Here is a 13,782-nt window from a genome sequence, read left to right as displayed (position 1 = left end):
GCTAGTAAATCAGTATTTCTTGATAGATCAGATTTAGGCACAGGAGTTCACATGAGGTCCTGCCAGTGTCTTGTACAATGGCTTTTATAGCTTGTCACCTTTGCTGGAAACCCCGCCTGCTATGTAAAGTCTATTTGCCTATTTCATAGTCATGCCATGTTTTGATGGTTCAGTCATACCACAAGCCATCAATACACACTTTCTTCTCATGTTATTTCCAGATATGAGCTTCTATCTTACAACATGCATCCTTATTATTAGCTCATAAAAGCAAACTTTGCATCTCATCCTATTTGTAGGAGGTTAATCCTGAAGACTATTTAATATTTTTTGTGCAGTATTCCAAACCAATGCTGCAGGTAGGACCTACTATTTCTGCCAAATGGATTATAATGTGTTGTGTTTATATTTGATATCTATAAGCAAAACATTCAGAATGCCATTGGGTCACCTCTCAGTTGATAATTCAGTGCTTCACAGTACAGCCCACTGAACATTTACTTACATAATAGCCACTGATTTATAGCTCTTGTGAGCCACTTCAAAACACATAGTTAATTCAAATACTTATCAAAGAAAAGCAACTAAATCTCAAGAACAACAAAAAAATTTCAAGTATATGACACAGCTAAAGCATAGAATGACTGATGTGCAACATTACCCAGGCTTCAGAACTAACAGAACCCAAGCAGCTATGTTTTCCAGTATGACCTGCAAGACTGACTTGAGTGCTTATTTAGCCAAATGGGTGAACAATCACTAAAAGCAACTCCATACTTTGCACTAGCAACATATCACATTGGCATCCAGCACTTGAGAACAAAAATATCAGTGAAATTCTAGCCTCCATGAAAACAACAGAACTGTAGTGAGATGATAAGCCAGAGTGGAAAATCTAATTTCACATTGACATTAAGGATATGAGAAGTGCACATGCATAATATACAGTAAGATCAACAGTGAAAGCTCCCAGAGACAGTAATGGGTTATATGTGCCTGACAATTCCTAACCACGGTTTTACAGGACTTCAGAACGGGTCACAGCACTGTGGCTACAAACAAACATACAGCTACTGTGATACACATTGTCAGAAAATGACTTTAAAACGTTTCCAGAAAGTACATCCCCACATAATCCCGTACAACAGCCATTCAGGGAAATGTAGCTAACTCACATACTCCCCCTTCAATTCTCCCACAGCACACAGTAAAATGAAAACAAAACTCTGGCATACTTCAGTAAAGGGCAACAGCATCTCTTTCTTACGTTTTCAAGGAGTGCTCTAGTTGTTCTGTGTTTGAACTCAGGTATGTATAAACGAAATACACTTTTAAAAATCATGCAATGCAGTAATTACCAGCAATTTTCATTACTTTTTCATTATGGTCCCTAAGTTAATACCCCTCTCTCTCTCTCTCTAGGCAACTGCCCAGAAATACACTTGAGCCCCCTACACACTCTGTGGGAGATAGAAACACATCTCTTTACAACTACAGAGGCTACTTCTGAGATGAAGGTCGGATTGTACCTCCCATACTAACTCTATGGGGTGATCAATGTGCCCATAACTGAGGAACTACCTAAACACAGCCAGAAGTGGACACTTCCATTTAAAGACCTGAAAGGCACTTTATTTGGGGCTTTACTGTATAGGTCTACATTTGCTTAGGATAAATGGCTGAGCTGTCTTATGAGAGATGTGACAGTCATGCCAGCTTTTTCCATGATAACCTAACAACTTGAGCATGTTATCAGAAACTGGAGGCCAGGGTTCAATATTGTTTTCAACCTGAGAGTCTTTCACCAAAGTGCTCCCACCCTGCAACCATCTGAGCAGCATTACTGTGGTCTCCTGCTGAGGCTGGCCCATTATGCAGACAGAAATACAACAATCAGAGAAGTGGGAGAGCATTCATGAAAGAAACTGTCTAATCAAATGGAGACTCTCCTTACTCTCTTTCTCCATGATTTCCCTTTTAATACAATGGCCATCTAAAATATAACACATTAAAAGTCCCGTAAGAAAGGAACAAGAACTTCGGGTCTCTTGCTTGTCTAGAAGCTTCAGAAACTTTCTGCTCCTAGTTAGAGGTTTCTACTGGTTTACTGAGATACTCAAGCAATACTTCAAAACAGGCTGGTGGCTCATACTTGCTAACACTGGGCTGCCTTAAATCCATCTAAGCTATACGTCTAACAGGAGATTGAATAGAGAAATGCAACACTGCGCTCCCTGTTAAATGGTTTGAAAGGTTCCCAGCAGGCCTTTGGCACCAGCCAGCTACCACACTCCTCAAAATTTCTAGACATCATCAGGGCCCGTTCTCAACTGGCAATCTACAGGCGACCATTGTACCTGGGAGCTCTGCAGTATGAACGTGGACTGTTTTTAGCCAGCTGGCCTCATGACCAGAGAATGGTAAAAGACATAAAAAATTCATCAGTAAATATGCACACCTAAAGTCTGAACTTCAGTAGGCTAAGCTGAGTGCTGAGTAGCCATTCCATGGAAAGGGATCATGGAGAAATGTTGGTTTTTTCCTTGCATACTGAGAGTCTGAGCTGTTCATTTCAGTAAGTAGATTTAAGAAAAACATGTTTTATCAATTCTGACTGAAGTTGGCGGGCCAGAGCCAGCAAGTTCCAAGTTTATGAGTTCCAAGAGTTTATGATTCACCAGTTGAATTGCTGATAGATCCAGTGGTCCAAAGGACGCTAGCAGAGAACTAGCCCAGCTGAACTGGACTATCACACTGCCAGCATGCGAGGTGAGCAACTCAGAGATGACTATCATTAGGAATTATGCAAATATATGGTCTCCACTGCATCCTACTTAAGGCCAGCATGTAGAAGGAAAGTAAAAAAAAAACCAAATACCCAAAACCAAACCAAAAAGCAGAACTTCATAACAGTGCAGAAAATGTTTCAGTTGTTAATTATAACTGTAACCCACAAGAAATTATAGGTGAGAGATGAAACTGAAGAATAATCTCTTCGGAGATATGGAATAATCTATTCTCTCTTTTATTCTGGAATCACTATAACTTGCTTTATTTATAACAGATTCATTTTTATTAGTCATATTGCTAAATGACAGATAGGAATACTGCACAAAAATAGATAAATTACATGCTAGGTTCTCAGTGACACGAATAATTACATAAAGAAATTGAGAATCAATGCTCCTTTTACCCAGGGACTATGTGAGAAATCACAGTAAAAGGACCATGGAAATTTCTGAATAAGCCAGCAGGACATGTGAAGCTGCACTAGGCATGCCCAGACAACATACACCATGAATTCTAACTCAAGTCCAAGTGAAAATCCAAGGACAAGCTCTACTGAATAACAAAAATGAATTACAGCATTTTTACAGCATAAGCAATTACTGTACTGTTCCCTCAATGAAACTGAAATTGACCCTTCTGCTGTAAATAATTATACTTGTTGCTATAAAGAAGGACAATTATGGGTATTAATAAAACCCCATCCCCTCTGTATCACAGACATCCTCAAACAAGTTTACTGGCTGCCTTACAGGTTGTAAAACTATGATTTGAAAATACAGTTTGCAGGCAAGAGCTGACCCTACAGCATACAATTCAAGCCTTTATGTATACAGACCCTTAAACAACAGAAAGGATGCTTGTGGCAAGCAAATTAAAGAATGGACAGTAAGTTCCCTTCATGCTTTTTAGACCTGGAGGTCTCACACTATTTCAAAAGGCTATATTTTGAACATGACATTTCGGAATACTACTGAGTTAGTAACGCTACTTGAACATGTACAGTAACATTATTTCAACATAACCATTCCTTTATCATAAATCCAGTAAATATCTAGACTGTTTTATCAGTGAGCTCTTGAAAGGCCAAAGTTAATTTTTCATTTTATTGGGAAGCTTTCCAAGCTCCCAGTTCATGTACAGTTTTGATATTTCTCTCCTCATCTGCATCTACATGAGATTTTCTTTTTTTCTCATTACCCTATTATCATGTAATGTTACTGGGAATAGAAGGAAATTAAAATAACATGCTAGTACATTACATAATGTGCCAGGTAGGAACTGTGAGAGGACAGAGCTAAAAATACAGACGTTGCAATGCTTTTATTTGCATGTGCTGTTGCCATGTTTTTTGCCCACACAGAATGCTAAGACGTCTCTTATTGTGCAAATCAGCATTCTCTCATTTCAAAACTCATTTGTTCACTTATCCTGAACTTATAATCATAGTCAAGATGTCTGCCTCCATAATTCACGCATGGGAGTTAATGCTGCACTCTAGTATGCAACATAGAAACTCAAGACTGAGATACCAGTACCTCTTCTCTGAGAAGTGGATTACAACATTAAGGCTCAGCCCTGTGACTGTCATGTACTTACAACAGCAATAAAAATGCCCCATGCTCTCTTCAAGGTTATGGAAAATATCCTGAAATTTTTGTATACAGAGTGCTTGAAGCCCTGCTGATTTTTTAGTTGCAATGATATCTGCTATGGGTTTCTAAACAGCCTGGCTAGCTTGCTAGCTGTTTGGATTTCTTGATTGACAGTAAAAAAATCTAATTTGCTGATCTCCTGACCAGGTGAGTGTTTTTGTGATGACAGTAGGTTTCAAGAATAAAGGTAGGTAATGACTTCTCTGGAAGGCTATCTGTAAGATTGGAGGGTCCTGCAAAAGCTCTCTCGGGCTTCAGATGATCCCATTTCTTTATGTGGAAGTGTCCAAACAATATTGCATGCCCTAACTGGCGTGGAAAAAGGAGTGCAAAGTCCTGCTGTCAGACTATGAGAGAGAGGGCAGTCACAGTGACAAAACACTCACTGAACGCTGATCCTTATGGCACCAGTCATGCTGAAGGAAAGAGATGAGGCCCTTAGGCGTGACCTCCTACCTTGTAACGTGTGTGGCAGGGCTGGGAAGGCAGCTGTGACCTCTGCTTCATGTGGAGTGCATGGTGGTTCAAGTAGGGAACTGTTTCATTACGTATGAGTCTTTGCATCTCAAAGGTGACCGCCTCAGTTTAATTTACTCCTTCCTACCACTAGACAGTGGTTAGGAATTAGGCGTCCTCTGTCATTCATTTAAGAATCATTATACTGTGTTATTGAAATGCCTAAGCCACCTACAGAATTAATCCCTGGACTTGAGCTGACTAGGGTTTCTTTACGCCATGCACCTTCCTTTGAATCATGCTGTTCCTATCTCAGGGACCACGTGCACCTGGCCTTAATTCCACCTATGACAATGAACCCAGAATTTACAGGGTGCCTTCAAAGGTCTGAATTAGGCCAATAAGAAATGTAAATCTCTGTGGAATTTAGACAATCTGAACAGATTGTGAAGTGTTTATCTGATGAAGTAGTAGAAAGGAATGCTTATCACTTTAGATAACATACAGTTTGAAATTTCTATGGTAGTTTTCAGCTGCACTTCAAAATACTTACTAACTTCATATGGCCTTTTGGGCTGAAATATAGTATACATTACTTCTTCATACGGGAAGTAAGAGAAGAGAGATTAAAGGTATGATTCAAAACTACGCACTTCAAGTAAAGAGATGTTTGCTTTATTTTCCCAGTAGAGTTATTCTTATTTATGCATGTTGAAGATGTTGGGCACACTGATGATAAAGGGCATGCATTGAAAGTACACGGACTGTCTTCACTCTAGCACACTCTCAGTTTTCAACTCACATAATTTGAAGTTTATTTGCTTCCTTCTGCATATTTTCCTTAAGGTACTTTTAAATTATAGTACTTGGCAATTGCTGCAATTCTCTCTCTCTCATCTTGTTTGGGCTTTGCAGCCCCAGGTGCTGTGGGACAGGTACCACATACTCAGCACAGGAGGTACCGTGGCATCCTTAATGCCAAGTATTGTATCCACAGGGCATTACTAGCTGAAATGCTCAGCCCTCCTATTGTCTCACTTTAGACTGGAAGAGAGAAGTACCAAGTGTCTATGGTGTCTGTAAGAGCAGAAAGGGTGTCTGAATGAGCCATTAACTGATTAGAAGGGGCAAATCCAGCTGAGCCAAAGTCAGTAACGTGAGAAAGAGACCAGGAGGCAAAGTAGAGTCTGGATGGTCTTGCTTTCTTTCTTGTCCTTCTTGCTCCTTTCCCCAGTCTGCTGCTCCCAGAGTGCCTGCCATGTCCAGGTCGTTCTGGTGTTACCTGGGCAAAAGTCTTTGGGAGGTTTACTACTAAGGCTTTTTGAGGATGTGGCACAGAACAGCAGGAGGAGGGTGATGTGGCGGCAGCATTTTGTGGATTATGTAAGCAAGATAAAAGAAGTGGAAACACTCAACCTTTATCATGGCAAGACTGACTGCTTGGAAATCTTTGTGACAAAGAAAACTTGCTTCTCCCTGCTGAAGCTAAAACCTTGCAGGAAAACTTTTCCAGAGAAGGTCATGAGAACCTCTTATGGAATGTGGCAAACAATCTAAAGCTCTTTCTAACATAGATAAATATATAAATAACATTAAATACATGCAGTCACCAAGCATCACATTATTAATTTCTGTGTATAAGCCAGATCTTTGCAATAAATTAGTGTTCTTTAGTTAAAGTATAAGGACCTGACCATCCTATGAACCTGCAGACAATTTGGCCCCAAGGTCTTTCAAACTTTAGCGTAACTTGCCTTGAAGAAGTAAAAGATACAGATGATACCGCCTTGGAAAAGTGAGTTCCTTCAGTATCTTGGAAAAGATACTGAAGAACCCTCACAGAAAAAATACTTGCATTTCCATGCTTTTAATGCAAATTCTTTAGAATTTAACTGTAAAATGGACATATATTTGAAAAAAAAAGAGAATATCCATAAGAAGACATGTATTATGCAACTTCCACAGAGCCATCATCTTAGATTTAAAAAAAAGGCTTGCAAATTACAATAATTCTAAAAATCAAAATAGCTTAGCCAGCTGTTAAAGAAGTGCATACACTCATCATTACTGAATGCTTTACTGCTTTAAACATATATAATTCCAAAATAATCTCCTGTTGAAATAAATACAACAGCCACAAAACACGCTGGAAATTGAAGACAGAGCAAGCAGTATTTTTTGTATTAAAACTCTGACAAAATACATTTTAATCTTGTCCAGTCTTATGAATTCTAAAACAACCTGGAATACCATTTGGCCTTCATGATTAATGTGTACTTTATCATTGTAAGCAGGGCTTCCTGAACATTCTATAAAGTCTGCTTTTTGAATCAATGTTTAAACAATCAGCATTGCCCCTTCTCTCCTTTAATGTTGTGGTGGTTGTGTGCAGATTCTAAATAAGGTGTAAGAGACCAGGATGTTTCATACTAAGTAGAGAAGAAGAATTTAATCACAGACAAAAAGCTGGAATTCTGAATGACCTCAGGTATTGCCTTTGCTGACTTGAACTGCAGAATTTGTGCTCTCCTTATCCATCTCGGGAATTTAAAAGTTTTATGTGACATGGCTGATGTGTTGATCAATAAAACAACAACAATCATTTACACTGCAAGTTTAGTGCAGTCTCAAAAATCTGCATTAACCAAGCTGGTAGTTGTAGCAGAATCAATAGACAAGGCATCTTGCTTAGTGGTGTGCATAAATGAAGTATGACTAAACTTTTAACACCCAATGAATACAGATTAAGATGATAAAATCCATATGCAGAATGAGTTCTGCAAGCTGTGCAATGACAGCGTGCTTGAGAGTGTAATGCACAATAAAATGTTGTAGGTATTAAGAAATTCTTTAATTTTCACTTTCTGCTTCACTCAGTATTTACATTGTGAGTTTGCAGTCAGCATTCATTTTAAGACATGTTGCAAAGGACCTCTGTAAATTTGCTGCTGTGTGCTCATCTGTCAGTTCTATAGCTTCTTGTTACTTTAAATCTTCCCTCCTATTTTCCTAACCACTCATCCCCTCATTTGGCATACTTTAATCTCCTAACTAGCTCCCTTCTACTGTCAGAAGTTTCTGATGCGTTACTACTGCTGTAGGAGTCAATCATCTTTAGTTCATGATGCAGATAAAAGGAATGAATCTTTTTTTTATTATTATTATTAATGGGCTAATATGTTTGTGTTTGAACAACAATGACTCCAACTGGTATTATTTTAATCCAGATGCTTGAATTCAGAATGACTACATTATAGCTTTGTGAAATAAAGTAAGACAAATATCATATCATTCTGTTTCTAATCTAACCTGCTAAATCAAACAGTTTCATTAAACCTACTTTAATTGCTTCCTGTTTTTTTTTCTCAGGTGATTCAGAGCTACCCGAAGTCTTACATTCTCTTTTCAAAAAGTTTTTTTAATGACCAACAGGATGCCATTTCCTACATACCTAAATCTACATACATATAATATATAAGGCAGCAATAAATATGCTGTATAGTAAAAAAAGAACAAACCACTAATTACATGAAACACTGAATATTCTGAAGAAACTCAAAGAACATTTATTTTCATTCACGCATATACGTGTCTACCAGATCCGTATTTCCCAAAGAGAAATTACTGAAGACCTTAGCATCACAATGAAAATAATTAATTGTCATGCACTACAGATGGAAACTTCCTCCAGTACAAAAGAATTCACCATTTTCAATGATATATGGTTAGCAAAAGGAAAACATCCTAAACCTCTGAAAAATCTGTATTTCTCTTACGTGTATTTTCATTTATTCACAGTACTGAGCTCATTACTGGCCCACATTCAAAATGATCTAGCCATTCCTTTGTTTTCTTCCTTTAAAAGCAGACATCTTTTACTCTAATCAATGAAGGACTTACATAGTACCATGTATCTGGCAGTAAAATAAACCTCTGCAAATTGGAAATTCATTAACAGGTACTATATAACACTAGAGAACCCGAGCTACTGGTTTTCCAGGTTGATTTTTTTTTCTCTTATTTCTGCTATCATGGTCAATTAAATGTAAATACTTTATGAATGTTACAGTACATATTGTTTAAATGGGCTAACTTACTAGGAGTTTATTATCTTAAATTTGTGAGGTAAACAAGAAGACTGAATATTAAAGACAGCAGCTCAGCATAAAATACGTGATATGCCCTTGAACTTATAACACTGCAGTAAGCAATTACCTTAAAGAAGCCACCCACACAACAGAACTATGGCTTTGTTCCTTATCTTCAAAGAATAAGCCACTTGCATCTGGATCAAATCCTTTAACAATACACAAACACTCAACATTAAAGCAGCTTCATTTTCTTCAGTTATTTAATTTAATTAGAGCTAATACAGACATGAATTTAGACACTGATTGCTGTGTAGAAAATCCCCAGAAAACATGTTCAAGAAATTAATCAATTTGGTTTTAATTTTATAAAGATTTTTCCACCAGTACCTGACAGGAGCGCCTCTACTCTGTGCAGGTTTCAGCAAGACTGTCACAGTGCTGTCAGTTTGATTCAAAGGTGTTTCAAGTTCATATGGTGGCATAGAGGGTGCTAGAATAAGAAAAGAAAAGAGGCAGAAATAATTATTATTCCTGTATTTCTTCTTTCAAGAGCTGTATCTTTATTTGAATAGGTAATTTTAAAGACTTCTTCAAATATAAAGACCATATTACAGGCCTAAGATGCTTTCTGTTTACAACACAAGTGTGAGACCACTGTTAAATAACTTCGAGGAGGTGGGGAGGAGAAAAAAAGAAAAACCAAACAAAGAAATTTTGTCTCACTGCCAATTTCAAGACAGGAAACAGACACTAGTAGGAGTAAGTTTGCAGAAAGTATTGAGAATCCATAACTTGGAAACAAGAAAAGTTATCTCAAGAAGAGCATCTGCGAATGTGCATGCTGAAGTGACTGTAGTTTTTGAAACTGAGCCCAGCTTTCTCAGTATGTCAGTTATATCAGGATGCACTCTCGGAATTTGTCATTCCTGGAATTCTAACTAGTGCTGTCACTGTCCTGGGCCCATTATCCACCACAGACATAATTTACAATAATGAAGCAGGATTATCACCATGAGAGCGTATATTTGTTCGAAGCCATACTCAATGGCACTTTTGCAAACTATGTCTTCGGTAAGGAATTACAGTCGGGATAAAACCAAATGATGCCTCAGTTACTGTCTTTTACCATTGCTACATTTTTCAGTGCTATCATCTAGTCACATTTTATCATCATATTGGATGGAAGGCTGCTTGCTTAATTGGTTGTTTAGCAGCCTGTTGTATCCTTAGAGTCCAGTTGTTAATGATGATACACAATTAACAGATTAAAAGGCTACAGCAGCAAAAAGCTGTCATCGCAATGATCTTTTCTGACCATAAGAATAATGCTGGGCAGTGAACTTCCCTAAACTAATTCATGCTGAAAAAGAAAATACGTTTGGCAGAGGACAAAATCTTTTTTTTTAGCAGGTTCTTCTAATGGTTAATTATACTTCATGATGAATATGGAGACCTATTTGGCATCTCAATTTGTTTAGCTTAATCTTCCAGCCACTGGATACTTTGTGTACCATACTGAAGAAGTTACTTACAGTATGCTCCGCATACGTATAGCAACCTGTGGGCCCCTCTAGCAAACTAAATAGCTGCAACAACGTGAGTCTTTCAAGTGTATTTTCCAGTCTTTTTCACCTTTCCAGTAGTAGCTGTATCTACTTGAAAGGCACATGAACTCCCTCCATTATCCATATTGCCTTACATATCCAAGTAAAGACTGCATTAACACTTTTGTCCACAACTCTTCAGACTGCCGTGAAAACATTAACAACACTTTTCATTTATACTCACCAGTTTTGAAATGCTTTACAAATATAAAAATTAATGTTCAAAAACCTCCTTGAAAGCTGAGAGGGTTTTATTCTGTTTGCAATCCTGGATATAAGGTACAAACATTTAGACTAATCGTTTTAAGTAAATTGGGTACCCACTTTGAGAAGCCTAAAGGCATATTACACAGTACTTTAAAGATTCAGACACAATTTTCACATATTTCAGTTTTCCAGTTTTGAGTATCCAGAATTCGTTCCCACCATGCCTCATTCTCAAGTTGGCCATCCTGAAGAAAATAAGGGAAGCACAGAGTAAGTGCATCTCCAAAAAGCTGTGTGGACTCTCAATGTTTTTGGAACACTGCAAGTGACATTTCTTGCCCTTGGTCTCCTGCCCACATTTTAACAAGTCCTGTAATCTTCCTAATTTATGACTCCTAGGCCCCTACTTGCACTCTAAACTAATCTTAGTGTCTCTCCAACAAAACTGTCTTCCTGTCCAGAGTATGAGTTGTGGTTCTCCAAATCCCACCTTTTAGTCCTGGCTGTTTTCTCTTCACCACAGATACTTGGACATTATATATTCTTCCACTTTTCTCCTGCCTAGGTTAGAACTATTCCTCCTCCACACTGCCCACATGTATAGAAGGAGCTTATCAATAAGTAGAGGAAACAGGAGATGTTTTTCCTGTCCTCAGTTTTTGCAACTGCACGCCCTCATCTTTGGCAGCAGAAAGCTCAGATACACTAAAAGATAATGCCCTTAGAGACTCTCTATCTCTGTTGGGCCACACTGAGTTGATGAACACACAGGCAAGGCTCTCAAAGCTGAGAGAACTTAAATCTGTTCAGTAAGTATGGTATCTATGGTAATATTTGCTGCCCAGTTCTGTCAACTTTCCACCATTTATGTGCAAACTGTAACAATTACAAATTGCCCAAATCTGGACAGATTTTCAGAGTGATGGTCCAGGTTAGTGTCTCTCTTCTTGCTAAATACTTAAATCGGTTTGGAAACACTTCAGTAATGTATCAGTCACCAGAATTTTTCACAATGTCAGCCACGTTCCTCAGATGGATGAAATTCTTCTTAATATGAAAGGCAGCATACAAAATTTCAGCCCACACAGTTGCCTTTTCACAAAGTTATATGCAACAGAAAAAAGTCTTCTAATAGACTGCCCATCATTTCTGATAGCATGCACTGCTACCAGCTCTGCTTTTGGTAATACATATTTACATACAGATCACTTCATCCATCAGTGCCAATCACACAACTGTAGAATGAAACATGCCAACTATTTACAGTACAGAATAATACTACTCAAACACTTAAGACAGGAAATTAAGAGTATCTTATTCAAATGAAAATGCAGTCTAGAGTTGGACAAAGTAAAATGCAATGACTTAATCCAGAAATTGGTCCGAATGCACTGTTGCCACCTCATTTGTTCTAAAAAATAGCAAACCCTTTAATTCATAAATGTTCAGTGGTTTTGTTTCACATCTCTCCAAAATGGAGAGCACTGGCCACATCAAGAGCCTCAAAGCTTTACAGGAAGACAATGAGATCACAGGCCAATAGCACTGCAAAGAGGATACCATATTCAACAGCTAAATTTTCAGTTGTGATTTTTCAGTAAGACTAAGAAATATATGCATTCTGCTTCTATTTTAAATTCCTCAGGAGATTGGCTTTAACTACCCATGGACAAGGCATAAACATTCCTTGTTAGTGAAGCAACTAACACAAAGTAATGAGAGAGTGGGGTGCAGACAAGATAGCTTGCAAAACCTTGCCACATGGTAATCTGGAGGTTATCCCCATTCCCAAACATGCCTGAAATGTCTGTTTGCACCACTGAGTTTTAGTTGGAGACATATAAAATTTAGAAAAGAACAAAAATTTAAGATCCAGAACTATTCCCAAATGTCCAGATTCTCATCCATTCTCGATAGTCTCCTTCCTTCCTTCCTTCCTCATTCTAATAAGAGCTGATTCTGCTATCTTAACTCCTATCAAGTCTTGGTGCGTCAGAAATTGACTTCTGACAGAGAAAGATTTGCTCAGTGTAGGAAAGGGGATGAAAAATGAATCCCATTTTACTGATCACTGTTAATTATATTAAGACTTCCTATAAAGAATTATTTTGTAACTTGAAAATTATCAACTAACTTCTGTATTGGCAATAATTTCCACCTTGCATTAACTGCCCTTTCCTATAATAAGAAAAAATAAATTGCTCTATCTCTGATTAACACTTGGTACTCGTTTTCATTCCAGTGAGGACAGAAAAGGAGTAATGAGAACAAGCATGCAGAATGAGAGCAAAAGAGAAACAAGATGTTGTACCCAAATGCTTTCCTCTATCTTTTCTGAAAAGCACAGTTGACCACAAAGAGATAAGGCAATTTTCTATTAATATTATTAAAGTGCCATAGTTCAACTGTCAGTTTAATTCCCAAGAAGATTGTAGAGAAGTGAAGAGTAAAGGGATTTCAACTGTAACTTTGCGAAACATTTTTGTCATCAATTACCTAAGCATTTTAGAGGATGTAATAGTATTGCATCCCATCAGCTAGAGAAATGAAGTGTTCCTCTGCCTCTGGGAGGGCTTTAAAACATTGTTCATGGATTTACAGAAGTGACAATGTCATGCTGCTGCTATTTGAAAACCACTAGTCCTGATGTTCTTGTCTAATACAGTTTCATATCCACTTCAGTCCACACGCCTGCTAGGAGCATACTCAGGCTGGCAGTTAGCTACACTTTCTAAGCGAGTGCTAGACATACAGTATTTCTGCTCTACTCTCAATTGTTCATGGCTCATTGAAGAGATTTTCCAGCACCGTTACTGTACTAATTTAGAACCATGTCAAGGCTGACTAAGCTCTGAATGAAACCTTCATCCTCATGTCCAAAAAACCCTATGCTAAATGTTGCAACAGCAGCTGGCACTGACTGCAGGCACATAATTTATAGGGTTTCTTGGGTCATAAGTTACAGTTGTGAACAGGAATTTC

The 13,782-nt window shown here is 38.0% G+C and overlaps 1 protein-coding gene across 1 annotated transcript in view; it reads right to left on the bottom strand.

The window, feature by feature from the left end:
- The window catches only part of PTPRM (protein tyrosine phosphatase receptor type M), a 443,651-nt gene that overhangs the window by 174,447 nt on the left and 255,422 nt on the right, over positions 1 to 13,782 (bottom strand). Inside the window, exon 11 of the mRNA XM_030477498.2 lies at positions 9,377 to 9,479. Within this exon, the coding sequence (XP_030333358.2) occupies positions 9,377 to 9,479 (103 nt within the window). The remainder of the gene's footprint in view (positions 1 to 9,376; positions 9,480 to 13,782) is intronic.

Source organism: Strigops habroptila, chromosome 1 (genome assembly GCF_004027225.2).
Source record: "Strigops habroptila isolate Jane chromosome 1, bStrHab1.2.pri, whole genome shotgun sequence".
In the NCBI taxonomy this organism is placed as follows: Eukaryota; Metazoa; Chordata; class Aves; order Psittaciformes; family Psittacidae; genus Strigops; species Strigops habroptila.
The sequence above is the reverse complement of the archived record's forward strand: the minus strand, read 5'-3'. Positions and strand labels throughout refer to the sequence as shown.